Source organism: Callorhinus ursinus, unplaced genomic scaffold (assembly GCF_003265705.2).
Source record: "Callorhinus ursinus isolate GAN/ISIS: 27379988/994484 unplaced genomic scaffold, GSC_fseal_2.0 scaffold52, whole genome shotgun sequence".
NCBI classification, from domain to species: domain Eukaryota; kingdom Metazoa; phylum Chordata; class Mammalia; order Carnivora; family Otariidae; genus Callorhinus; species Callorhinus ursinus.
In genome coordinates this window covers 7,083,828-7,111,670 of record NW_027397114.1, presented here as the reverse complement: position 1 = coordinate 7,111,670, position 27,843 = coordinate 7,083,828, and the positions used below count along the sequence as shown (strand labels likewise).

General features: G+C 50.0%; 1 protein-coding gene and 1 long non-coding RNA gene across 7 annotated transcripts in view; one reads left to right on the top strand and one right to left on the bottom strand.

The window, feature by feature from the left end:
- The first annotated feature begins 1,434 nt into the window (after nucleotides 1-1,434).
- SP2 (Sp2 transcription factor) lies at nucleotides 1,435-27,801 on the top strand. Of its 3 annotated transcripts, XM_025859153.2 has the most exons (8): nucleotides 3,235-3,312; nucleotides 4,845-4,957; nucleotides 16,274-16,350; nucleotides 17,072-18,046; nucleotides 23,192-23,504; nucleotides 24,710-24,884; nucleotides 25,109-25,302; nucleotides 26,564-27,801. In XM_025859153.2, exons 3-8 carry the CDS (start codon nucleotides 16,288-16,290, stop codon nucleotides 26,662-26,664), a joined length of 1,821 nt encoding a protein of 606 aa, XP_025714938.1. In that variant the 5' UTR covers nucleotides 3,235-3,312; nucleotides 4,845-4,957; nucleotides 16,274-16,287; the 3' UTR covers nucleotides 26,665-27,801. The 3 variants fall into 3 exon arrangements, with proteins under 3 accessions (XP_025714936.1, XP_025714937.1, XP_025714938.1); XM_025859151.2 differs by lacking the exons at nucleotides 3,235-3,312; nucleotides 4,845-4,957 and adding an exon at nucleotides 1,435-2,363; XM_025859152.2 differs by lacking the exon at nucleotides 4,845-4,957 and having other exon boundaries at nucleotides 3,198-3,312.
- LOC112813916 (uncharacterized) overlaps nucleotides 3,957-27,843 on the bottom strand; it is a 30,377-nt gene continuing 6,490 nt past the window's right edge. For 2 of the 4 annotated variants that reach the window (XR_012375551.1, XR_012375550.1), the window contains exons 2-6: nucleotides 19,182-19,301; nucleotides 12,356-12,552; nucleotides 11,930-11,967; nucleotides 5,138-5,277; nucleotides 3,957-4,456 (exon numbers count right to left, since the gene is read on the bottom strand). This is a non-coding gene — a long non-coding RNA (uncharacterized lncRNA). The remainder of the gene's footprint in view (nucleotides 4,457-5,137; nucleotides 5,278-11,929; nucleotides 11,968-12,355; nucleotides 12,553-19,181; nucleotides 19,302-27,843) is intronic. The other 2 variants (XR_003205622.2, XR_012375552.1) reach the window with 2 other exon arrangements.

The following is a 27,843-nucleotide window of genomic DNA, read 5'->3' as shown; positions in this document are numbered from 1 at the left end:
ATGCAAAAGAGGCCAAGGAGGGTGTCAGGAAGCAGGAAAAGCAGGGGAGAATCGAGAGGGAAGGAGGTGAGGAGGGAGACCGGGAAGGAGAAGTGAAAGGGAGGTGGAGGAAGCTGGGCCTGGCAGCAAAGGGAATCCACGAAAAGTGTTAAAAGGATGCAGTCATTTAGTCAGTCAACAAACATCTACTGAGCACCTACCCTACAGCAAGCAGTGTGCTGTGGGGGGCGGGGGGAAGGGGCAGGGGTGAACAAGACAAACGTGGGGCTTTAAGGGGCGACATAAATGAGAAAGGGAGAGAAATCGACCACTTAGAACAAGAAGAGACTGAGAGTAGTTGGAAACAAGAAGGGAAATATCACCGAGGGAGAGAGAGAGAGAGACAGAGAGAACCTGCCCCCAGGCCCATCGCGGGTGAGACACAGCCGGAACCACCTGTCAGCCCTGGCTCCCTGAAGACCAAGGCAGGTAGGGGGAGCAGGGGTGAAATTCAGGAAGGGGAGGGACAGAAGTGGGGGAGGAAGGAGGGGGAGACTGTTTGTAGTTTTTCACTTGGCTCCCACAGTCGGCAGGTGTCTTTGGGCGACTGAGACATTTGGCTGCCCCAGGAACTAACTACTTAATATGGTCGCCGGGGTCCCACCCCCGGAGATTCTGATTTTCTCCACCTGGGATGGAACCTGGACTTTCAGAATTTGTGACTAGCTCTCCAGCGAGTCTGAAGTGCGGCCAGGGAGAAAATGGGACATGAGAGGCTGCCCGCCTGGCCTCCTTCCCCTCGTGAGGATGGGGGCCGTCTTGAAAGCAGCGCCCTGTGGGAAGAGAAGTTGTATGGTGGTTTTAGGGGGTTGTAAATGAGGCTCAAAGACTCCAACGGTCCTGACAAAAGTATAAGGGGCTTCTGTCCTTAGAAAGTGCCCCCTTCCTCAGCTATGCCTCTGGTAAGAGAGGAGCAAGAGAGCCTAGAAAGAAAGAAAAAAAACAAGGCAGTGGCGGTCTTTAAAAGAGAAGAACAATTCAAGTAACTCACAAGGGCTGCCAAGTTCTCTGTTTTTGCACCCTGTTCCTCCACCCACACACATGCACCCCCCCCCCACTTCGGCTGTCTTCGTGATGGGGCCTCTGGGGTGAGAGAAGCACAGCTGCCCCAGCTTTGGTCCCACAAAAGGTTTGGCAGCGGCCCAGCAGGATCTTCAACCTCACCCCCCCCAAAAAACTCCCTGCACCCTAATACAGCTGAGTCACTGAACCCGGGTGGAGTCCTTGGCCTGACAGTGAAGCAATCTTAACTTGAAAAATGACATGGGAACAGAATGTATGGTCTACATAAACAAGTCCTATGCAGATGTATGCAAATATTCATTCTTTAATTCCGCATTCATTTCCTGCCAGTCCTCTTGTACAGGCCTCAAAGCGTCCACTGCAGCTCACAGTACAGCAGGGGTCAGAAGTGAAAACAAAAGTGCAGTGGTAGCGAGCGAAGCCCTCTGCTATGGCTCAGCAAGAGTTAGGTGTTCAGACTTTGAGCAGGATCTTGAAGGATGTATAGGAGTTTACCAGGAGAAAGGAAGGATAAAGTAGGAAGGGAAATAGAAGAAGTGTTTAAGAAATGTGGAATCTTTCCTTCAGGCAAAAGGGTAGGATCCGTAGAAAGGGAATAGGGCAGAGGAGGAAAGATCCACAAATGAGTGTAAAGGTTACGGTTTGCCTCCTACCTAGAAAGGAGTTTGGGCTTTTTATCCAGAAAGGCATAGATAGGGAGCCAGGGAAGGATCTTAAGTAGAGGAGTGATAGCTTCTAGGACTTTGTTTTTCAAAGGCTAAGGCTGGGAGGGGTAGACTGGAAGAGAATATTAACATTTATTCATCAGTTCCTATGTACTGGGCATTGGCTCTGTGTTTTATCACTCCAACCCTTTATGATAGCGTTTTTCAAACTGCCAGTCATAATCAAGAAAAGGAAGGCAGGCAGAAAGGAAGGGAGGGAGGAAGGAAGGTTAACAGGATAGAAAATATCAGCGTCTCACGGGTAGGAAGGTTTGAGTAGTGTTTGCAGAAACTTTGTTATACACTCTCGCAGGGGTGTAAGTGTACTGTATCAGGATTCAAATGTATTTCTCGCTGTGGCTTATGGTTAAAAAAGAGAGAGAGCAGCCGCTGCTCTCAGGTGTAGGTGTGGTGAGCCTCATCGTACGGACGAGGACGGAAGGCGCGGGGAGTTTCAGTACCCTGCCCCTCTCTAAGTGGGATGTGTAAATTTTTCGAACCCAGGCTGGTCTGAAGCCAGAGAGGATTCCTTCTCGATAATGCCCGGCAGCGCCCTCCAAGCGCTGTGTGTACTCACACGGCACCTCAATCCAGGAGGTAAGTGGGGCAGGACCAATTCTGTCCACTCGAGGCGCTGGTCAGAGCGCATATTCCAGGGGTGCCCCAGACACACAGAATCGGATTATCAGAGGCAGCCCCGGGAATCTCCCTTTAGACAGCTTCAGGAGATTTTGGGGGGGGGCCGCCCGTTAGGGATGGGGGGCGGTCGCTGCAATAACCAGGTGAGGATGAAACAGGGGCTTGAACCGAGACGGCGAAATAATCCCTTTTCTCATAAGTGTCACGTAGCCCCAACTCCCGCTATTGTTGGACTCCGATGCCTGGCAGCACAAAGTCGCCTGGGGGCTCATTTCCCTCCCCCGAGGCGCTGAAAGGCGAGGGACAAAATAGGCTGGTGGCTTTCCACTCACCAGGCACGGGGCTTGGCTGGCCGAAAAGCAGGTGGCCCCTGGCACACCCGGGCGACACTGGACTGAGGTGTAATGTATGTACTATTTATAGGGCATTTCTGGGTCTCACCCTAAGGACTTCTGATTGGCTTTAGGGGAGATCTATCACTCATCTTTTGGGTTCGAGGTGGGTGGAAGGTCAACCACGACCAATACAAAACCACTCCTCGGCTAAACCCCTCCTCATGTAGCTTCCTGTTGCTGTCCATCATCCACCTAGTGGGCGGGACTTTGCCTCCCGCCAATTGGCTGGCGAACATGTCGTTCACTCTTCAGTAGGTTTTCGGTTGGTGCCCTCTACCGTCCATCAGTGACATTTCACAGGTCGATTGGCTAAACCAACGTCGCTCTAGACGCCTCTCTTTGGTTGGTTATTGGTGCTGTCGGTCCCCAATGTGCTGAGCTTTTATTGGTGAACGCTGCCGTCGCTCGGGCGGTGGCGGGCTCCGGGATTGGCGGGTGCTGGGCGGGCGGTGTCAGGCTCTCGGTGGCGGCGGAGGCGGCGGAGGCCAGGGAGGAAGATGTCGTAATGAGCGGTGGGTCCTGGCCGCTGCCGGCGGGGTCTTCCCGGCCCCCAAGGGTCGGGAAGACGGGCAGAGGCCGCAGGGAGGGGGAGCCGGGGCTGGGGGTTCCCCCCTGGGGCCGGGCCTGGCGCCGGGGCCCGGCTTCGGGAGGGGCGGGGGAGGGAGGATTCCCGCCCGGAGGAGGAGCGGGGCTGGCCAGCCGGGCGGAGGCACCCGGAAGGGGGCGTTCGACTCCCCGCCCCCTCGGAGCCCTCTGGGCGGGAGGGTGGCGCTTCCGGGGGCTGGCAAGAGGTGCGGGCACCCGGGCGGGCCTGGCACCCCCCTCCGCCTGATTGCCGACCCGCCTCAGTGCTGCTCGGCCCGTGGACATAGTCTGGGTCCGCCCCGAGGAGGCGGCCGACGCTCCTCGTCCTTGTCCTGTGTTCGGGGGACCCTCCTGCGCTCTGACTCTAGGTGCCCGCCGGCGATTCGGGGCCCTCCCGAGTGCAGAGAGGAGCAAGGGAATGCTTGAAATGCAGACGGCGCCAGCCACATGGGCACTGCTGGGCATAGAACCCAACCTGGTTCCCGATATGTCCCAATGGAGAGATGGTGTCCGAACACGAGGGCACCCCTTGGACAGATGACTTCTCGCCTTAGACTGCGGAGTGGGCAGAAACCTCTGTTTAATGTTTTTACTTGGGTCTTTGAGCACCAGCTAGATACATGCAAGCGCTTAGCAGAATTGTTAGCCGTTTAAGAACTTGTTGGCAAGAGTTCCCAGCCTGTTAGCTGATGCTCCGTCGAGGGGACTGCTGATTCCCAAAAGCCAGGTGCAAACCTAAGGAATGACAAGAGAAACAAAACAAAACCTATACTTTCTTCCTCCACCCCACCTCCATCCCCATTGCTGACTTAAGGTTTTCAGCCTCCTACCCGTGCTTCTTGGCTTATGTTCCCAGTGGCTTTCTAATTTTAGTTGAAAAGGAACTGTGTCTTCTCCTCTGGGCAATTGAGAAACCTGTCTTCACTGCATTCCTTGGTTTTGATTCCAATATACTCTCATGTTTGTTTCTTAATTAACTTGATCCAGAGGGACTCCCTCTGGCTCTTAGTGCACGTTCCCCCAAAGTTTGTTTTTCTTGAAGTTACTTCTTGCTCACTTATTTGTTCATTCCTAGAGAAAGGGAGGGAGGAGCTAGAGATCTGCTTTAAGCAATGAATTGGCTCATGGTCCCCCATTACACTGATTTTAAGGGATGATTTATAGGTGATGACTCAAGGTACACTAGCATGCACTATCTAAAACTTGCATGCTCTAACCCAGAAGGCATTAAGTATCATAATGGAGGGCTAGGTGTTGAGTTGGTGTTTTGGGTAAGATTTTTAGGGCTAGAAAGTTAAGGGTGTTGGCCAGTTCACAGAGAGGCTGTTAAAGGAACAACAGTGCAGGAGTCCACACCATAGAAGTCATTTTGATTAATAACACAAAGAAACGTGTTGTCAGCAATAATGAATGTAACTGCAGTGTCTTGTTTTGTTTTAAATTCTTGTGTGCGATGAAGGGGGCGAATCTGTCAGACAACCTAGCAGTTGGGCTGATGATGTCAGTGTTCCAGTGGCTTCTAACAGGCATTAATACCTGTTGGAAATGGATTCTCATTGGCTGGGGCGATTGGTAAGTTTTCTAATTCTGGTTCTTCCCCTTGGTTGTAGAGAGGCTTACCCCCTTCATTTGAAAGCAGCAGCAAGGAAAAAAAAAAAGCTGGTCTGACATAATTATGAACCCCCTGAGCTAAAGACACAGTGTCTTTGCCAAGGAGACCCAAGTGGAGTTAGTTCATAATCAGATCCTCACCTGACTGCCCCATAGGGAGAACTGGCTCCTGGAGGAAGAGTGGCATCAGTGTTGACAGCACATAGACGGGCCAGTTTTTTGTTTTGTTTTGTTTTGTTTGTTTTTTTCCTCCAATTCTATTAGTTTGGGCCTCTGGAGGCCTGTCAGAGGAGATAAGAAGCTGTAAGGAGATTTTGGCAAATTATCTGGGTGAAGGAACTTCAGGGCGTCACAGCAGATAGGTTAGTTCATTTGGGTATCCTGGCCTTGAACCTCCTCCTGTTGACTAATGGCAGCCCTCTGGAGAAGCTGCAGGGTCTCTGTAACCTGAACCATCCTTTGCCATAGGCATGTGATAATTGGAGTCTGCTTTAAGCAAGTATTGCCCATCCAGGGCCCTTATGAAGACATTCTAAACTTGTTGCTGTCAACCAGTAGACCCTGGTATTGGCTTGAGTTCAGCAATCTTCTAGACTTTGTCACCCCATTTCTATGATGGAAATGTAGCATATTCTTTTATGACTTATCTTCGCCTTCTCCATTCTCTGTTTACACACATATTGGAAGCCTTGCTTCCAAGGATTGAAAAATGTAATTATTTTGGAGGGGTGGGCAATGGCCACAGAAGAAAGATGCAGAGAAACACTGCTTTAAAGTGCGTATAGAGTATTGGAAAGTGTAGAGATGTGCACACTTCTGAGTTTAAATGATTATGTGGTCCAGTTGAAACCTTGTGGCCTGAAGATTTGAAGTAAAATCTATTTGGAGAAACTCCAGTACTTTCTTATGAGTTTATTGGGTGATACATCTGGTTCCTTTGGGTAGCTTAACTGGATTAGGGAACTTCTAGTAAGTTCTAAGCTAGGAAAACTTGGCCTGCGTGCTGGACCAAATCAGTACAAGCTGGACTGAGAAATGGACATCATGATGGAATGCATTTGTTGATGTTTTGCTTATTTGTTTTTTGCTCTGGATTAAGAGGGTAAAAACATGGGACATTACCAATTCAAGGGCATTGTCAGCCTAAGTAGGGAAGGGGTTAGAGATCGCCCTAGAAGAGATGCTCCCAGGTAGTACTGGTAGATTTGTTCTAGTTGACAGGATTCCAGAATGGAAAACTGATTTTTCTGCTGCCTCACGGGATGATGGAAAGAGAACCCAGGAGCAAGCTCAGCCAGCACTCACTGCTTGGGAGAAGCCGTGGCCTCTACCATGTGTCTAGGAAGTGCTCTTTCTGAGTGCTCCGAGGCCGTCACTAACACGGGGGATGACCAGGCTTCTCATCAGGGTGGGCTCTGGGCTGGTGGGCCCTGGGGAGATGAGCTCTGCTCAGGAGCAGTGGAGAGCGAAAGGGCTGAGTGCCCAGTTGAGATGCTGTTTAGTCTGTCCCTGGGAGTGGCTCCGAGCAGTGCTGAGATGTCAGGGCTGTTTGTGTCACAGGAAGAGCACGTGTGCAGGCCCAGCTGTTTGAATGCTTCCTCTGGACACCTCATTCCCTTAGCTACAGTTTGTTTCAGCTGCCGAATCGCACCTGGCCAGAAGCCTCACCATCGCAGTGCCAAGGTTTAGCTTGGGTGACTGTTGTTTTTGATTCTAAGGGCTCTGAGATGCCAGTTTGTCCTTATGCACTGGCCTGCACCCTGCCAAATGTCCTCTTTCTAGAGCTTCCTCTTTGGGGTATTTGTTACCTCTCCTCTGGGGTTCAGTGGAATCACAAAGCGGCTTCTCAGAGAGTGTGACTGGGGAATAAGAGACAGCAGGCAGGGCCATGTGATTGGAAGTGGAACATTTCAGCCCCTGGTCAGTGTCTAACTGAAGTCTCCTCAGATTGGCTTCAGCACGGACCGAAACATTTCCCAGACTTCAGAACAGTAAATGGTATGAAGTCAGCACTCATCTCAGAACTGGTTCGCACCCAGGATGAATGCGGGAGTGACTCAAATAAATGGGCTACAGCAGAGAAAGCGTGTTTGTACAGAATGCTCTTCTAGGGGGAAAAAGTGTATCTTGCTTTCTTTTTTTCTCCCATTCTCCAAGACAGTTCTGAGGTCAGGATTCTTTGTACCATTTCCTGGGGCTCCTCTGTCAGAGTGCAGAGTTTCCACCACCCTCCACTGCCCTGGGTCCCCACTCACTTCTCCAGAGCCCCTTCTAGGACCACTGGGTGTGACCGAGGCAGGATACAAATTAGCAAATGACAGTCCCATTTCGAGGAGAGGTGTACATATAGCAGATGCTCTCCTCTGAACTCATTCGGAAAAGAGCCCCCTCCCTATGTAATGTTAATCAAAAAAAGCATTGAAATGTGGTGCCTGGTGTGTGGTGATGAGGTATGGGCTTGGAGATATTTGTCCAGGAGCAGGACTGGACCGTGCTGGTCTGCACACAAGCACTTGTCCCCTCGTGAGGTGACTGGCGGGCTTGAGAGTTCCATCTGGGCCTGCACCAGCTGAGCCGACCAACCTGGCAAGTGGATTCCCAGCCTCCTGCCAGGACACACACATCTGCGGGTTTGCTCTTGTGGTTCTTAAACTCCATTTAGGCTCTCCTGCTCTCCAGCCTCCAGGATTCATTCAGTCATCCATTCAAAAAGAATATGCTAAGCACCTACTATGTGCCAGGTCGGGGGGATACAACAGTGGGTAAAGCAAGGGGCAATCCCTGGCTTTAGGAAGCCTACATCTTGGTGACAATAAATAAATAACTACTCGGTATTAGATGATGGGAAGTGCTGAGGAGAAAAACAGAATAGAGGCTAGAAGAATGTGAAAGGGTGAAATTTATATAGGGTGGTCAGGGAAAGTTTCAGTGCGATGGTGACGTGAGAGCGAAACCGGAGAGAAGGAAGAGAGTCAGCCATGCTCAGTCTGGGGTGGGAGGCGGAGGGTGAAGGAGACCAGCAAGTGCAAAGGCCCTGAGAAGGGGCCAAACCTGGCATGTTGGGAAACCGCAGGGAGGCGAGCGTGGCTGAAGCAGGGAAGGGGGGGTGACAGGATAGGTCAGAGGGGTCACAGGAGACAGGTCACATAGGGCCCTTATGTGTCATGGTGGGGACTTTGGTTCTTACTGTGAATGGGGGGGGGGGGGCTCTGAGCAGAGGAGTACCTCTGGAGGCATGTGGCGAATAGGCTGATGGGAACAAGGTCAGAAGCCCAGCTAGGAGGTTTTTGCATTTAACCAGGGGAGAGATGATGCAGACCTGAATCTGGGTGATAACAAGAAGTGGTGGTGAGAGCAGTCAGACTCTGACTATATTTTGAAGGTGGAACCTAAAGTGTCGGCTGACTGTCAGATGTAGAGTGTGGAAAAAAAGAAGGGGCAGGGGTGACTTGCAGGGTTTTTGGCACCAGAGCACTAGAAGGACAGAACTCCAACCCCTGCATGAGGAAGTTTGAAGGAGACACGGAATGAGAGCCGTATCAGGGGCTAGTTAGGTTTGAGATGCTTGTTAACATATCCACGTGGAGATGTCAGTAGGCAGCTGGATACACAAGTCTGCAGATACAAATTGGAAGTCATCATTATGTAGAACCTATGTACTGTTGGTTTTTAAAGCTGTGAGGCTAGATGAAATCACCCAGGAGACAGGTGTAGACAGAAGAAAGGTATATGCTGAGACGGCACCCTGGGGCTGCCCAACCAATTAGAATTTGAGGAGAGGAGGACCCAGCAAAGGAATCTTCGAAGAAGTAGCTAGGGAGGTAGGCCAACCTGGCAAGTGTGTCCTCGAAGCCAAGTGGAGAAAGTGTTTCAAGGAGAAAGAGGGGTCTGCTGTCAGATCAACACCTAGAATGAGGCCTGAGAATTAACTGTTAGACTTAGCAACATGAGGTCACTGGTGGTTTCTGTGGCATAGCAAAACCTGGAGCAGTTCCAGGAATGGCAGGAGAGGAATTAGGGGCAGCAATTATGGGCAACTGGCAAGGGGTTTTGCTTGAAATGGAGAGAAATAATGGAACTTAGCTGATGTAGGGAATTTTAACTTCTTAATGAACTTGTGGGCCCACATAAGGGTCCTGGGCTGAGGCTGGGGTTAAAGTTGGGCGCAGGGAAGACAGGATGGCTCCTAAAGTGTGTGGATAGAGACAGTATCTTTTCCACCCTCCTCCTCTGGCCTGAGGCATTAGCCGGCTTAGCCAGCCAGTCACCCACAGTGCCCTCCTGAATTGGAAGTCAGTGAAGTTCCTTTTACCCGTATTGAGCTCTTCTGTATGGTTATTACAGTGCTGGAGACTTGCTTCTCAGCGCTTTGGAGTCTTTAACTACCAGTGTTGCTGCTCCCTCCATGCGGGCCAGTTCCCTTAGCTCATTTATGAACGCCCTTTGAGGTCCAGCTTTGTTCTCTTAAACCAGCCATGGCTTGCTTTTCCCTTACCAGCTCTGAATTCTTCCAGGCCAGGCAACTGGGAGACACTGGGCTTAGACACTGTTTGGTTGGCTTCCGGCCCAGCCGAGCTGACCAAAATAGCCAGCAGAAGGACTGTTTGTGCAGAGTGAAATTCCTCCAGGGGAAATAACATAGCACATGGCCAAGAAAGCCATGGTAGGAACCCATGAGGCAAAGAAAAAAAAAAAAAAGCCAAGTACCCCCCCAAGGTCTGGCTATGGAGTTTGACCCAAGTTCTCTCCAGAGGGAAAATAACTTCCTAAAGCCTATTGTGGTATTTCTTTGGACCCCTTCTCTCATTCCTTGTGTCTCAGGAGTAGTGTTCTCAAGTGAAAGACCAGTGGAATGGCCCCCAGTCTGATGGCCAGGATTTCAGGGTCCTGTTTGAGGCCTCTTCCTGTTACTGGTGCTCCTTGAGCCAGCCCATGGAAAGACCTCTAGGACAGATACCACTCCCTGCTCTGTGATGGGGGTGAGTGCTGTGAAGGGGGCTGTGGGGCCTATACATTGGCATATAGCGGGGGCACTTGACCCAGACTTGGGGGGCTGGAAGGGAAGAGGTCAGGAAAGGTTTTACCTGAGTGAGTTATAAACCGAGCTCTGAGGACCGCAGTTGGCCAGATAAATGACAGAGAGTGTACGCGCGGGTGCGCAAACTTGGGTTCCAAGTGAGAGAGGGCATGTCATAGTTCCAGAAATGGAAAACACTGACGTGCCTGTGGGGAGAGTTGGAAGAGCAAGAGATAAAGGAGAGGTAGAGGGAGGAAGGGCAGATTGTTTTGGCTTTTACAAGCTTATCACAAGATCATCTGGAAGCTATTGAAGGGTATAATCAGGGGAGTGGCTGGATGGGATTTGCATTTTAAAGATTCTTCTGACACCAATAGTGGAGGCTGGATTAGAGCGGGCAAGGCCAGAGGCTGGGGAGCCATTTTGAAGGCTTTGGGCGGTATTCCAGGCTGAGCGGAAGGTGGTTAATGCCAGGGTCATGGCGAAGGGGATGGAGAGCAGTGAGTGGATTGGAAAGCGGTTTATATTTAGGAGGTAGAGTCATGAGGACTTGATGAGTCCTTGGCGATGAGGATGACGTTCAGGTTTCCTTGTGATTAGAAATACCAGAGAGAGGCTGGTTTAACCAAAGACTCCTCCGGCCTGCAGGCGCTGAAGGACCCCTGGGTTGTGTGCTGGGGTGTGGTGTAGCAGTGCAGTGAAAACTGGCCTGGCCCACCCTGGGCACCCTCCTGTGAATATCAACAGAGACATTAAGCCCATGATTACTTAAAGGGTGGCGAGGGTTACCAGAGGGGTTAACCTCCTCTCAGGGGTCTGAGTAAATGACATGCTGGATCCGGAGTGGGCTCTTAATAAGTTTCGCTGGGAAAAAAACAGGCTGAGACCTGAAGGGTGAGTAGGTGTTGGCCAGTAAAGAGAGAAGAAAGAGTTCTGAGCAAGGAAAGGGCAGCGGCAGAAATGAAAACTGCAGGGAAATGGAAGAGGGCCTGTGGAGGCTGGGGATGAAAAAGCTGGGAAAGAGAATGGGCAAAGGTGGCAGCTCAGTGTGGGCAGTCCTGTGGCCCATCCGAGCGAAGGCCTGCAGAGGGCTAGATGTAGCTGTCTGCCACTCAGGAGACCGGGGTCGCACACAGACCCTGGAGTCGTCAGTCTGCGGATAGTGCCTGAAGCCTTGTGAGTGGGCATGGTCACTTGTGGAACGGGTGTTGGGTGAGAAGGAAGGGTGTTGAGGAACAGTAGTACTGAAGGGTGGCAAAAGGCAGAGGAGCCCACAAGGGGAAGAGGGGGCCAGAGAGGTAGGAGAAGCTCCGTGGGAATTTTGAGGAGGAGGAGGAAACAGTGAAAGGGTCAAGAACTGCTGAAGAGGGTCTGTTGGCTCTAGCAGTGAGGAGGTCCTCGGTGACCTGGGCAGGAGCAGTGTCCGCAGGGAGCTGCTGCTCGGGCAAATTAGCAAGTGAGAAAGGAGGGAAGCAGTAAAGTGCTGGCAGCTTTTTCACCAAGTTTGGCCAGGGAGGGAGGGGAAAAAAAGGCTGTCGCTGGAGGGGATGGTGGTGGAGATGGCTTATCTGTCCATCAAAAGCCAGAGGCTCAGCAGCGGATGCCTTTTCTGCCGTGTTGGAACTAAACCGGCTTCCAGTATGGGGAAAGGAAAAGTCAGGGGTGGTGCCGTCAAGCCCTAGACCCCACCCCCCAGCCCCCCAGTCTGGAAGCCTTGCTTGATGCCACTGGAAGTTTTCCTTGGATGGAGCCTAAGAGAGCTACTGTTGCTTGTGTAATAAATCACGGTCAATCTTCACCAGCCAAGGGATTGTTGGGAAAGTTTTAGCCAACCTGAATTAATGAAAAGTCTGAATGACCGACCTCTGAAAGGAGTGCAGCTTTTCTTTCAAGAATACTCAGTAAATCCCACTTACCACGTTGCTAAATGTAGGTTTCAGTGACCAGACGTAAACTGTTAAAAGCAAATGGTACGATTAAAATGGTAGAAGCGGTATAAAACAATTACATGATTATGCCCAGGAGTCCCTTTGCAGTCTTCATACAGTAGTTAGCCTCACTTTGAATAGTATGAAGACAAATTTAAGCACAATTTATGTCCAAATTACACGTTTAGATATAAGGTTCCAAATTAATGAGGTTCAAAGATCATAGTTTTGCAGTTACGTATCTACGCCACTTCTGAACCACTTTTCATTTTCAAACACCCAACTGGAAATGCTTCTCTTTTCCCTTTCATGGTTAATCCCAGGATATAATTCTGCAATGGCAGGGAGATCAGTCTCTGTTTTGGTTGCCCAAGCTTGCAGCCCAAGCTCAGCGCCACTAGGAGAGATACTTACAAACACTGGTTTGAAAGCTAGAGGGTTATTGCAGGAGCCAGCTGTGGAGGAAAATGAAACTAAACTGAAATGGTACAATGTCAGGCCCAGCAGTTCTGGCAGCTTGCTTCAGTCAGTCCTGCTGTTAACTTCCTAACTGAAGAATCGCTCTGAGCCCAGCCCGAGCTCCAAACCATTTGAGTCCAGGGTATCAAAGACTGTGGAGGGAGAGAGGAAGATGGGAAACGGAGATGAGTAAGATGCACGAGGCCTGTTTTCATTTCATTTGCACCCTGTCCTGTTCTAGTGCCCTTCCGTTTCCTGACCAGAAGATGTCTGTCTGCAGGAGAGTCAGTCACCCATTTTAGCTAAAGGGAACCTGAGTCCAGGGGAGCCTCCTGGGAGAGCCCCCTGCCTTCCCTTCCCAGCCTTGCCCGCAAGTAACTCAGCTTGTTTTTAACAGCAACACGGTCTAAGAATTTAAAAAATCTTCAAGATCATTTAGTCCAGCTTCCCACCCCATCTAGACATCCCATCTCCAACAGAGACACACATCCTGCCTCTTGTCTAAATGATTCCAGAAAAGGGAGAACATTACCTCAAAAGGCAACTGATTCCATTTTTTGAAAGTTCTCCCTTGTGTTAATTTGAAATCTGCCTTTTTAAAACAAACTCTACATCCAGCGTGGGGCTCCAGCTCACAGCCCCGAGATCAGAAGTCACATGCTCTACCTACTGAGCCAGCCAGGAACCTCAAAATCTGCCGCCTTGACGTTTCTACCCTGAAGTTTTTGAACCACGTGTGGGATGGATGCCCTGGTGGGTATCACTAGTCTGGCATCCTGGCCACACCACTGCAGCTGTCCAATGAACAATCGCCAATTGAAAATGCCCCTTTTAACATATCCCTCAGAACGAAACCTGACACTCCAGATGTGGCCTGAATGTGCAGAACACACTAGGACAATTATTTTTATTTCTCTATGATTGAACTTTTGGAAATGCAGTCCCAAGATTGCAGTAGATTTTTGGCAACCACATCTAGATTCTGTTGCCTCCTGTTTAGCTTTGAGGCAAACCCACTGGGGCTTTTTCACAGGAGAACCACTATGAAGCTCTGTTGTTCCGTCCTATATGCATGTGAATTTTTTTTTTTAACCCAAGTGCAGGATGTACTCAACTTCAAAATTTAAACCACTATTTAGTGATTATCCACTGTGTGTGCGCTGCTTCCATAGTAATTATTGACACCTCCCAGAATCCCAGGAGGGTGCTGTTCCCTCTGTCCTATAGATGGCACAGTGAGCCTGAGAGGGATGCCCCAGCCACCCCACTGATGACGGCACGGCCCCAACTCTCATTTAGGTCTGGAACCTCATGCTCTAAAGCACTGCACATACTAGTTTTTAAAGATCTCTTTCGACCGTAATACCGACAGCCGGTGTATTTATAATCCTTCTCGGTTTTGTGACATCTGCAAGTTGAAGTTGTCTGCTTGGTCTTTGCATGGTTTTCCAAACTTGGGTGGTGGGTTGACTACTCTAAAGCCACGTTTTCCAGCCTCTAGGACACAGAACCAATTTAGTGAGTCACAACCAGCATTTAAAAAAAATGAAATAGAGTAGAAAAATACCTAAGTCCGTCACACATAGTAAGGGCAGATTTTTTTTTTCAAGAAACTCACTGCATGAGCACAGGACAGGGAAGTGTGTGGGTGCGTGCATACTGGGTCTTGACGTAAACTGTTTTTATAACTGTGGCTCATGGTCTAAATAGTTTGAACACTGCTCTAAAGGAAAAACGTTTTTGAGTCAACTTAGATCGTTTTCATTTATAATGCTGCAACTTTACTTAATTATGCACACAAATCTGTTTATCAGCTCATTGATCCAGCTCCTATAAAATTAATTAAATAACTACCAGAAAGCCAGTAAAAGTCACATCACCAGCTGCATTCTGGGAGGATGACATCTGATTGAACCCGGATCACTGCTGTCAGCATAAGCACGGCCAACTTGACACCTCAGGCTGCTTGAGTTTCGCACGCCTACCCTACTGTGTCTTGTGCCAAGCAACACACTCCTCCCACGCTTCTGAAGAGCCGTCATCCCTCACTTTGCACAAATGTAGCGTGAATTAAAACGTGCAGAATTAAGTTGTCTTAATTAGCCCACGCAGTCAGAGTGGTGCCAGTTGGCACCAGTACAGTTGTAAACACACACACACACGCACACACACACACACACCCCGAAACAGGCAAAGCTTGGTAAAGTAGCAGTCACCCAGTGGATGTTTGTTTTCAAAAGAGGACCATCACAGTGATAACACAAGAAGAAAACATTGTGGCAGAAAAAGCACGCGCCTCCAAGGAGAAGCTGCAGACCCTCATCCTGGGACCCACCCCTAGTTTGAGACACCCTGATTGCCCCTGCAGCAGCAAACCCCTCAGGATGTGCAGATCTCAGCACTTTTAGGGGGAGGCACATCTGGCTTAGCCCCCAGACTAGACCATCCTGCCTGCAGTTTTTTCCCTTCTTGTTCCTAAGAATATTATGAAGATGTCAGTCAGATGCCTTGTTGAAATAAACACGGTATATATTCTTCTCTTGATATACCCATGCAAAACCCCATAAGGCAGCATGACTCCGTTTTTGCAACCCCATGCTTATTCCTTATGATCATTGTTTCCTTCGGTAATTGTAGTGTGCTGTTTGGTCATGTGTTCTTGGATTTTGCCAAGGATCAGTGTCTGTAATATTTCAGGATCTCCCTATACGATTTTGTCCAGAGCTGCCCTTTGGCTTCTCACACAGTTTATTTCTCTGAAATAATAACCTTGTTTCTGTACTTCCCGAAAGCTACCTTCCAAAGGTTTAGGATGCAAGTCTCACTGCCTGGTGTCCTTTTCCTTAGTGATTTATGAACTACAGGATGGCATAGATTCTCTCCCCACCCCAAATTCTCATGATTTCCATTTTACTTCTGTTTCTCTTATATCAGATTTCAGAGTAGTTCCTCTCATTAATGCCTCAACATTCTTTATTTTTCTTTATTAAAAAAAAAGCAGAATAGAGTATATTGACTGTGGGAAAATGAGAAAATCCAGAAAAACCAGGAGAAAAATTCTTTAAGTCAAGCAAAATTCTACCACCAAGAGATAATGGGTTTCAACATTCCAGCATTTTCAAAGACTCTTCCTGTTGTATTCACATATAGAAATATGTACATGTTTAACAAAAATAGAATTTCCTCTATTTTCATTCTTCTCATTATATTCAGTCATTAGTTCTAGTCTTGGTGAAGCCTTTGGGGCCATACCTGTTAGCCTATGTAAATTCACTTAAAGTGGTTATCCATATGCTGAAGATCATTTCCTGGGCCATGGTGCTTTTGTGGTGAAGGCTGAGCATAAAGCACCTAAGACTTCTTCATGGAGCAGGTGTATCTTTGTCAGGGATCCTGGCTGAGAGATGCTTCTCTCCCAGGCTCACTTGGCATCTGGCTATAGCAGGAGTGAGCAAGAAGCTTGGGTTAGAACCAGAGGATTAACTGGAGTTGCAGGGGTGAGGGGGACTCCCCTGCTCACCAAATAGGGATGCCGACCCAACTAGAGAGAGTCAGCAGTACCCCATAGAGACAGCTCTGTTAGGTCACTGAAGCTGGTCTTGGCAAAGTCTCGTATCTTCGTGTTGTCCCAGGCTCGATGATGGCTGGAGACAGGACCAGCTGCCCTCACAGCCCGGGATGGACAAGTCATCGGAGAGCAGAGGTCATCCACTGAACAAGATGTAGGGTTGCTAACCTTGAGTGGGGAGGTGTGAGGAAAGGTTTGCCTCTCAGAGAAGCAGCAGTGAAAAGAGGCAAAAAGGGTATCTGAGGCCCGTGGGCCTGTGTTCCGTTTGGGCATCTTGTGCATTATTCTGTCTTTCCTTCCAACAGATCCACAGACCAGCATGGCCGCTACTGCCGCTGTCAGTCCCAGCGACTACCTGCAGCCCGCCGCCTCCACCACCCAGGTGAGTGGGCAGCGGGTTCTGAGCGTTGGGGGCTGCATCAGCCTGGAAGCACTTGCTGAAGCTGACATTAAACCACAGCTGAAGACTCTGGTCCTGGCTCACTAGAAACACCCTGGGATATGAGCCCTGGGAAGGTTCGGTTGTCTGCTTTTTCTGAACTGAGAAGCCAGGGCCACTTACCTGAGGTGGCACAAGTTGAGTCGGGGGGAAAAGCAGGATTTTCCCACTTGACCATAAAAGGGAAATAGAGGCTGGGTCCCTACACTCCAGAGGCTCTGTCCTTGTCACCTCGAAAGAGCAGCCCTCCCCACCTTACCAAAGTGTTTATTCTTCCTGTGGCCCATCCCTTCTTCTTTCCCTCCGTCCCTCCCTCGGTCCTTCCTCATCTGGGGAATCAGGGGCTCCTTAACCCCTGTGATGGGCCAGTGGACTTCTGCCTAAGAGCTGAGGATGATTCCATGACCCCCTGAGAAACAAGGCTGCTGGGAAGTAAGGGTGTTCATTCACCCTGTAAATGGGGGCTCCTGGAGAGTTCCTTCCTGAGAAAGACATTGCTTACTCTTTCTCCCTCAAAGAGGAGCCAGCAGGGAAGGGAAAGATGTCGGCACCATGCCTACCACAGAGGTGGCGAAGAGCCTGCCAAGAGGAGAGGACCATGAAGGGCAGAGGGTGGCTGAGCAGCAGGTTCATGTCTCACTTTCCTCCACTTGTTCTTTCGCAGGATTCCCAGCCATCTCCTCTAGCCCTGCTTGCCGCAACATGTAGCAAAATTGGCCCTCCCGCCGTGGAAGCTGCAGTGACCCCTCCTGCTCCCCCCCAGCCCACACCACGGAAACTTGTCCCCATCAAACCTGCCCCTCTCCCTCTCAGTCCTGGCAAGAATAGCTTTGGAATCTTGTCCTCCAAAGGAAACATCCTTCAGATTCAGGGGTCACAACTGAGTGCATCCTATCCTGGGGGGCAGCTGGTGTTCGCTATCCAGAACCCCACTGTGATCAACAAAGGGACCCGATCAAATGCCAATATCCAGTACCAGGCGGTCCCTCAGATACAGGCGAGCAACTCCCAGACCATCCAGGTACAGCCCAGTCTCACCAACCAGATCCAGATCATCCCCGGCACCAGCCAAGCCATCATCAGCCCCTCACCATCCAGTCACAAGCCTGTGCCCATCAAGCCAGCCCCGGTCCAGAAATCAAGTACGACCACCGCCCCTGTGCAGAGTGGGGCGAATGTGGTGAAGCTGACAGGTGGGGGCGGCAACGTGACGCTCACTCTGCCCGTCAACAACCTTGTGAACACCAGCGACTCCGGGGCCACCACTCAGCTTCTCACGGAGAGCCCCCCGACCCCACTGTCTAAGACTAACAAGAAAGCCAGGAAGAAGAGTCTCCCTGCCCCCCAGCCCCCTGTGGCTGTGGCCGAGCAGGTGGAGACAGTGCTGATTGAGACCACTGCGGACAACATCATCCAGGCAGGGAACAACCTGCTCATTGTTCAGAGCCCCGGTGGGGGCCAGCCAGCCGTGGTCCAGCAGGTCCAGGTGGTGCCCCCCAAGGCCGAGCAGCAGCAGGTGGTGCAGATCCCCCAGCAGGCCCTGCGGGTGGTGCAGGCGGCATCTGCCACCCTCCCCACCGTCCCCCAGAAGCCCTCCCAGAACTTTCAGATCCAGGCGGCTGAGCCGACGCCTACTCAGGTACCACACTCACCCTCTGCACCCGCCTCCCTCTGCTTCGCGCGGGATGGCTGATGCTCTGTTCCCCCTTGGCTTGCTTGGAAAGTGATGCTGTTGCATCTCCTGGTTTGACCTGAGTGTTGCCTGGGGTGGGCAGTGAGTGGCCATTTCTGCCGACACATGGGGTCTCTTCAGTTCAGAGGGGTTATGTACAGCTCACCCTTAGAAATCAGATGAGACGTCCCTATGTACCTATATTGTGGTCCACTTTTTCTTTTTGGGGAGTCTTTTTTTGGAGGGTGGGTAGGGGGCAGATACATACTTTTTGTTTTTAATAAAATTTAATTTTTTTTGTAGAACTACCTACTCAGAACGGTAGCAAGAAAAACAAATTTCAGTCAGAACCATGGAATTTGATTTAAAGCAAGAAAAAGGAGAAAAATTCTGGTCACTGTTAATGGCAAGGAAAAAAATAGGAAGACACAGCCCAGCTTGAAGGCAGGAATACTTAGGCTAGATCCATCTGGGATGTTAATAATTCAATAAGAATGCCCTTACTGGGGGCTTATATGAAGGTGCCATATTACTCTGGAATCTATTTGGCCCTGTGAGGCGGTTTTATTCTTTGTGTATGCCTAGTAAATGCCAGGGATTATGCCCGTGTTGCAGATGGGAGAACCTGGAACTCAGGAAGTATCCAAGAGCTCATGGGGCATAGATGACAAGAGCCAGGATTCAACTCAAATTTCTGATTTCAAACCCCACGCTCCTTTCCACTTTTCACCTTGACTTGCTGTTTCTCAGTGTGGCCGGTGCTACAGTTAAAATTGAGGATAAGGTTGTTGTTGTTATTGTTAAGGCTCTTTTTAAATATAAGAATATAGCTCCTGCCATTGAGGAATTTATAATCTGGAGTTGTCTGGAGAGAGAACTGAAGCATCACAGTGAGTGACAGTGGGGAGTTGTGCCCTCTCCTGGGTGGAGAAGGAGTGCCCTTGAGATTGACCTATGGACATGGAAGTCCCACAGGAGAAAATCTGAGGCCTGCCCTGGAATGCCTCCTCCATCCTGGCATATTAAGTATTACCAAGTGATTTTCTTTACACTGTTTAATTTACTTACTAGAATTCCTATGAGGTTCCATTACCAGACCTACCTTGCAGATGAGGAACTGAGGTGATAGCTCAGGTGCACACATCCTTGGCGGTACCTCCCCTCCCTTCCCTGAGGTCCCATATCTTGAGATTGATGGAGGCAGGGCTTAACCCAGGTCTTCCTAAGGAAATAATCATACATATGCAGAAAGTTTTAGTTACATTATTTCTTAAAGAAGACATAGTTTTCCAATAGCCTGAGGTGCTATATATTACATAACTAATACTCTCTTAACCGTAGATGTCGGCAGTTTACGGTCTTACAGCTAACTAAATTCCTAAAAGTGGGACAAAGCATATGCCACATTCAGAGAGATGGGCAGTCCACAGCCTGAGGTCAAATCTGGCCTTCTGTTTTGTAAATAAAGTTGAACTGGAATGCAGACATTGGAATGCCCGTGTGCGCTGCATTTGCACTACAAGGCAGAGACCTCATCATGACCTGCAGAGTTTAAAATATTTACTGTCTGCCCTCTACAGAAAAAGTCTGCTGACCCCTGCTCTATATTATGAGCAAAAAATTGTTCTAGTAACAGAAACTTGAGATACACAGAAAATAGCAATGCTATGCAAAAGGGGCACGATAAGATGTGTCTATTCATTAAGAGATGACATGAGGTTTGTTTCTTTGCTTTTAACTGAGAAACAGTCCCAAATAACCCAGGAATTAAAAATAACCAAATCAAAATCACAGCAGGATTTTTTTTTTTTTTAAATAAATAACTTTTGGCTCCCGGATCATCTGAGTGTAAGTTGCCACCATAATCCCTGTCACTTCCAAATGTTTTATAGAAAGTGTCCCATTACATGCAAGGACATTCTCCATGACAACAATACAGTTAGCAATGAAACACGCTAATGTCTTTCGTTCCCCAGTCTTTACTTGATGTTCACGACCTTGCCACTTTTGAAGGCTACAGGCCAGTTATTTGGAATATGTTCCTCAGTTTAGGTGTGTGTGATGTTTCCTCATGACATGTGGGTTGTGTGTTTTTTGTGGCTTGTTTTTTGTTTGCTTTGGGTTTTTTTGCAGAAGTACCGCAGACGTGATGCTGGGTTCTCACTGTACCCTAAAAGGGGTGCGTGATTTCAGTTTGTCTCAGTACCGGGGACAATTAAAGTGATGTTCGCCAGATTTCTGCACCTTTTTTTCTTTGTAATGAATTAGTATTTAGGAGGGAGATACTTTGAGATTATGTAAATATCCCATTCCTCATCAGACTTTTTCCTACTTGTTTTAGTATCTTTTATTATGATAGAGATTTTCTTAACATTAATGTTTTGTTTTAGAAGAACTTTCTATTTACAGAAAGGTTGCAAAGGGAGTACAGATAGTGTCTGTTTCCCTCTCGCTTGGTTTCCCCAATTGTTACACTTCATACAGGTACCTTTGTCAAAACGAAGACACTGACATTGGCACATGACTCTTAACTAACTTCACACTTGGTTTGGGTATCACCAGCTTTTCCATTTATGTCCTCTTTCTGTTCCAAGATCCAGTCCACATACCACGGTGCACTTCGTGGGCATGTCTCCCCAGGCCCCTCAGGTGATAGCTTTTGGTCCTTGTTTTCCATGATCTTGACAGTCGTGAGCTGCATCGGTCAAATGTCCTACAGAACTTCCCCCACTCCGGGGTTATGGGCTTTTGCAAAGACTACTACAGAGGTGACATGGCCCTCTCACATTATATGAGGAGGACGTGATAGCCACATGATGTCCTGGTGATGCCCTGTCCCTGATGTTAACCTTTAGCGCCGATTAAGGCAATGTTTGCCAGGTCTCTTCATTGGACGTGGCTACTTTTCCCTTTCTCTGTTCTTTAGAAGGGAGCTGCTAAGTCCCCCATCTTCGGGGGTGGGAAGAAAAAGTATCTATGTAATATTATTTGGAATTCTATAAGGAAAAGTTTTTTCTTCTTTGTTCAGTTTTTCAATCATTTATTTATAGCAGTAGGGGCTCATGTGTATTTGTTTTACACTTTGGGTTATAAGCCAGGATCATGTTATTTATTTTGTTGCTCACATTGTTCCAGCTTCGGCCGTTTGGAGTGCTTTGAAGATGGCCCCTGTATCCCCTGGCCTACTCCCACCTTTTGTTGTTGTTGTTTTTTTTAAATCAGCTTTGAGATATTCACGTGCTATGAAATTTACCCTTTTAAAGTGTACAACTCAGTGGGTTTTAGTATATTCACAGAGTTGTACACTCATCCCTGCTGAGAACATTTTCATCCCCCCAAAAGAGACCTTTAGTAGTACCTCCTCATTTCCCCTTTCCCCCCAACTCCCCTAGCAACCACAAATCCATTTTTTGTGTCCCTGTGAATTTGCCTATTCTGGACATTTTGTTTAAATAGAATCTGACAGAAAGTGATCTTTTGCAACTCACTGTTTTTTTTAAAGATTTATTTATTTATTTTGAGAGAGTGAGAATGAGAGAGAGAGAGTACATGAAAGGGGGGAGGGTTAGAGGGAGAAGCAGGCTGCCTGCTGAGCAAGGAGCCCGATGCGGGACTTGATCCCGGGACTCCAGGATCATGACCCGAGCCGAAGGCAGTCGCTTAACCGACTGAGCCACCCAGGCGCCCTGCAACTGACTTCTTTCACTTAGTAATAGTGTTTTCAAGGTTCACCCCTGTTGTGGCAGGTGTAAGTGCTTCATTCCTTGTATTTCTTAGCCCCAGCCCTGGGACCAACTGTTCTTGGAGAGTGCAGTAACGGTTGTTTAAATATGTCATTCTCTTCTCCATTTGTTTGTTTATGTCAATAGGGACTAATAGGTTTCCATTTTATTCAGTGGGTTGTAGTCCATTAGTATTAAGATTTTGATGTTCAAGTCATCCCCTGTTTGGCCAGTGGGAGTGCCCTCAGGTTGGCTCCTGTGTCCTTTTCCCGTGGTACCCCCGTTCCTTGAGGACCTTCTTACTTGCTCGTCCCACAGATGTTCCAATCTATTCTTGTACTCTCCCTGCCCCCAAACCTGGAATCAGCTTTTTTCTCCAAGGAGCCCTGGTTCCTTTTAGTGGAGCATGATATTTAGAAGCTAAAACCCGGGTGCTGGGTGAGCTCATGCCCCTGGAGTGTTGCTGCTCCCAGCCCTTCTCAGCGGACACAGCCAAGAACTATATATAAACATACATACATATATATGTACACACGTGTAATGCCTGGATATATAGGTATAGGTAGGGACACACACGATACACACATTTGTATCTATATTTCTCTTTGTATCGAAACCCAAGCGTTGCCACAATGCCTCTGATTCCTATCTAGTGCCACACACTTCATTCTAGTTTCTTCCTTTCCATATTTGTAACCTTCTGACAGTGAGAAACCTTGCTTCTTTTAGCCTTAATATATTCCCCGTGGACACGCTCCTCAGCCTGCTGGGCCGGCGACACCCGGGCCGGCCGCTGTCCTCACTGCTCCACAAAGGCCCTCCTTGTCCCACTCAGGCTCTAACGTGCGTATCTTGACGCCTTTTGAGACACACTCCCAAATTTCCCTCCGGCAAGCCTAGACCACCTTATACTCCCACTCCTGATGTAAGAGTAAGTGCCTGTCTCCCTTACGTCTCACCGACGGTGAGCATTATATTTTATTTTTCCATCTTTGCCAGTCTGAGGTGGAGAACAACTGTTTCTCATTGATCGTGCCTCCTAAGAGCTGTTTTCATTTGTTTGGTGGTCTTTCGCGGTGCATCTTTTCTCACGTCACCATTTCGCTGCCTTCTAATTCTCTAATTCTGAGGGCTGGCGTTGTATTTTTCCATGCTAAGTAAATTCAGTGTTTGGTTTCCAGTCAGCAATCAGCATTTTGCTACCTTAGTATGGGGATGCCATCGGCAGTGTGAATGTAGGTCTGGGCCAGTTGCCGAAGACTTGGGTGGACCAAGAGGCGCCCCCACTTCTCACTTGGGCGGTGAGGGCGGTGACACTGCATTCAAAGGTGTGGGGGCGTGGGGCGCAGTCTGTCCTGGGGCACTGACCCTTTTTCTCCGGCCCTTCCAGGTCTACATCCGTACGCCTTCCGGTGAGGTGCAGACGGTCCTTGTCCAGGACGGCCCCCCGGCAACAGCTGCAGCCACCTCTGCCACCACCTGTAGCAGCCCTGCGCCCCGTGCTCCCCATCTCAGTGGGACCAGCAGAAAGCACTCGGCCGCCATCCTCCGGAAAGAGCGCCCCCTGCCAAAGATCGCCCCCGCCGGGAGCATCATCAGCCTGAACGCAGCACAACTGGCGGCCGCGGCCCAGGCCATGCAGACCATCAGCATCAACGGTGTCCAGGTCCAGGGCGTGCCTGTCACCATCACCAGCACCGGCGGTGAGGGGAGGGCCCCTGAGCCAGGGTGTGGGCAGTGGGCCTGTTTGTCCCGCCCTGAGAACTGTGGGCCAGCCCGGGGTTGCCAGTCACCGCAGCGAGGACACTGCCCATCATTTGCCTGGCCCCTTCTAGCTTGAGAGCATGTCCACTTGGTCCTTACAGTTGCCCTGTGAGATCATCTAAGACACGTGTTGGCCCCACCTGACAGCTGAAGATCTTGGAATATGATGGAGACATAAGATGTACTCAGGAAAACTCCAACTAACATATACATGCAGATTAGTCTGATACAGACCCGAGAGAGATGTTCAAGGGAGGTTCCAGGTAAAGGGACATTGAAAGAAGGCTTCTAGAAGGAGACAGCCTTGAGTTAAGGTGGGAAGGAGAGGATGGAGCCTTTGGCAGCGGGAATGGCTTGCCCTGCACTTCGTTTCGGTAGTTCTATTTGGTAGTATTTACAGTGCGAAAGCGCCTTGCACATAATTAAGGGTACCCTGTAGCTACGTAGCAAAAATGGTTCCTTGCACTGTAGCAGGGTGTTCTTTAACTGGGTGAAGAGCACTTTTCAAGGTAGTGGAAGCTCTCCGAATCTCCTCTCTTCATCCTTAAGAGTTTACAGCACTTAAGGCATGGTGCATCTGGGTTAGGGGCATGGGATGCATCCACTCAGAGACACCAGTGTTAGGTAAGTGACACTCCCCCTGCTTGGGAACGGCTTTATGCAAGTCGTAGAGGACTTGATTTTGTCCTGGTTTCTCATTCTTAGTACCAAAAATCCCTGGAGACCTTCCTGAGAGCAGAGTTGGTTTCTCACGAGGGCCTGAGCTTGGAGGAGTTTCTGAAGAAACAAGAAACCAAGACAAGCCAAGACAGGAACTCTCCCCACTGAAGTCACGTGGGCAGTGTAGTGACTCAGGACACCGACCGTGACGTTAGCTGCCTGGGTTCAGATCCAGGTCCTACCAGTGATTAGCTATGACCTTGATATGTTATTGAGCCTCAGGTTCCTCAACTATAAAAGAGGGATAATGGTGTCTGATTTATGGAGTTGTGAAGGCTAAGCAAGTTAATACATTTGAAGCCTCGAAAATGGTATGTGGCACATAAGAGCCTCACAGAAACAGCTGCCGCCACGACCACCTTTATCAAGGGCAGAAGGGCATCTGGCTTCCGCACCCTCAACTGTGCCCCCCTCTGCCCCACAGGGCAGCAGCAGCTGACGGTGCAGAATGTCTCCGGGAACAACTTGACCATCAGTGGGCTAAGCCCCACCCAGATCCAGCTGCAGATGGAGCAGGCCCTGGCTGGAGAGGCCCAGCCTGGGGAGAAGCGGCGCCGCATGGCCTGCACGTGCCCCAACTGCAAGGATGGGGACAAGAGGTAACGTGGGGCTGGTGGTAGTCCAGACCAGCAGCCTGGCCCATGCCCTGTTCCCCCAACCCTTCTCTGGGCCACAGAGGGAAAGGGGAGGTCCTCCTCACCCTTGCTGTGCCCCCGGACCTGACCTCGCATTCTCTCTCCGTCCCGTCCTGCCTCCATCTTCTACCTCCTCCCTTTCTCGGCTTCCCACTCCCTCCGTCCCTGCCCCTCAACCCAATTCCCAGGTCCGGAGAGCAGGGCAAGAAGAAGCATGTGTGCCATATCCCCGACTGTGGCAAGACTTTCCGGAAGACGTCCTTGCTGCGGGCCCACGTGCGCCTGCACACCGGTGAGCGGCCCTTTGTCTGCAACTGGTTCTTCTGTGGAAAGAGGTTCACCCGGAGCGACGAGCTGCAGCGGCACGCCCGCACGCACACAGGTCTGCCACCCACCCCTGCGGCCCCCTCCGGCCCACACCCCCTCCTCCGCTGCCTTCAGCAGTATCTCGACTCCTGGCCCTGCCGATGAACTGCCGCACTGAGCAAGAGCCACAGACTGTTCTCAGGGGGTCAGGACAACCCCGGAAATTCCTTCAAGCCAGTCCTTTACTGCAGTGTTTCCCAGACGGAGGTCATTTACCTGACCCAGCCTCCATGACTTCTGCCAGAGCCACAGAGCTACTTATTTAACCAGCCCTGGTGGAGAGGGCCAAGCACCGTACAGTGCTTTCTACCCATGAACTCATTTAATCCTCTGAACGACTCTGTGGGGAGGGTTCTTTGATTGTGCCCATTTGAGGCCTAGAGAGGTGGCCGGGTCACCCAGCTAGTGACAGGTGGAGCTGGGTTCAACCCAGGCCCTCTGGTTCCCAGGTCCACACTCCTAATCACTTTCCCACACTGCCTTTCCTGCTAGTATCTACCAAATGACTTCCCTCACATCGTTTCACTGTTTTTACTCATTTGTGTCCAGTGCCATGTGTTTGACCCCGCAGGCTTGATATCAAAGTTACATGTTTTAATGCACTGGCAAATAAATAGAGAAGTATAAAATAGAGAAACGTTCGTCCGTCTACCACCAAACACTGCTGTGGGAATCTCCGGCAGCCCCCAGCACACACTTTGAGAACCGCTGCTAGAGCGAGGGCGTCCGTGAGCAGACCCCAGTCCTGGGACCGCCATCCTGGGACTGGGGATGGGGCACACGACCCGAAGCCAAAGTCCCTGGCCGGTGGGGGGCAGGGGAGGGGGGCAGATCCTGCCCTGCCCCCCCCCCCCCGCCGGGGCTAAAGAGTCACTACTCAGAACAGCGGTGGCGGACCAGCGAGGAGTGGGGCTTTCCTAGCAGGGGGAAGACATGGAGCCAGGGTTAGTCACAGGGACGGAGCTCAGAAGGTAGCAGGTGATAGCCTTCCCTACACAGGAAGAGCCCTCATGCAGGTACAGGGGCCCACGTAGGGGCGCTTCAGGCAGGGGAGGGAGGATAGGAACAAAGGAGACGGGGAAGTGACGTCACATGGGGGCACAGAGAAATGAGAACTGCTGAAGGGTTTTCATGAGTCGACCGTAGGGAGTGGATGTGTAAGCAGGAGGTGGGTAGACCAGGATGGCGATGCCAGCTTTACAGGGTGACCCCCTCCCTCGTCGGCTGGGACAGTGTCTGCATGTGGGCTTCAAGTGACGTGCATCTTGTCTTCCCAGGGGACAAACGCTTCGAGTGTGCCCAGTGTCAGAAGCGCTTCATGAGGAGTGACCATCTCACCAAGCATTACAAGACCCACCTGGTCACGAAGAACTTGTAAGGCCAACTGAGGCGGGAGGCCCCGAAGACACAGCCCCTCATCTGTGTCCTGCCTGGGCCCCTGGTGGAAAGGAGGTCCCCGGGCTGCTGTCGGCCCCTCCCTTCTGTTCTGCGACTGTCCCCCACAGGAAGGGGCTCCGCTGCCCCTACTCGCCTCCCTCTCAAGCCCCTTGGCTCCGCCCTGGCCCTCCCCTCTCACCTCGAGCTCCCGGCCTGCCCAGACCGTGGACGTTGGCCGTGCCCAATGAGACGTTCTAAACCAGGACGAGTGGGAACCCTTATTTCCAAAGGAAAAACATGAATTTCACTCCGTCGAGGAGCAAAGTGAGCCCCCCCAGTCCTCTCCCCCAACACTGCCGGAGTCGCATTGTGCCATGTCCCTCTCTCTCCCGCCCCTCCCCAGCCCCACCAGCCGCCTCGGATGCCCTGGGACCCTGCACCCAGGGCACCACTGGCTCTCCCCCTCCCCCCGGAGTGGCTCACGGGGCTGCCTCCACTCCACATGCCCAGCCCTGCCACAGCTCTCCTCCAGCACATTCCAACTTTCTATTTAAAAAGTCAAGCTACCCACCGATGCCCTCTTTTTCTATGGAGAACGTTGCCTTATACTCTACTTCAGATGATGAACACTGTGTATTGTGTGTGCTTTAAAGTTTTATTTAATTGCTCCCTTCTTCCTGTCCTCGTTACTCACGCCCCCATGCCTGCTTCAGTTTAGGGTTTGGGGGGCAATGAAGAGCATACAGATTTTTTTTCTCTAGCAATTCTCTTTTCTAAATGACACAGCATTTCAACTCGAATCTGGATCCAGATAAAAACACCTTCACCTCCTGATCTCTTCCCTCTTCCCCTCATCCCACCCCAGCTGTGGCCCCAGCCCTACTTGTGTACAGTGTATATTGTATAATGGACAGTTGTGTCTACTACATGTTTAAAAACATATTGCTTGTTATTTTTGAGGCTTTTAAATTAAACAAAAATCCAACTTTATTTTTAGTTGTAACTGCTTGAGGTATGTTTTATGAATTAAGTGACAGATTTGTTATCCTTTATTAACGATGTACTTTGTTGGTCAGCACTGGGCTGACAAAAATTTTTTCTTGCTAATAAATTTAGTTGCCTGAGGCAAAATCTGCAACCTGGCGGTGCAGCTTCTTTTCTCTCTCACCTCGGAGAGCTT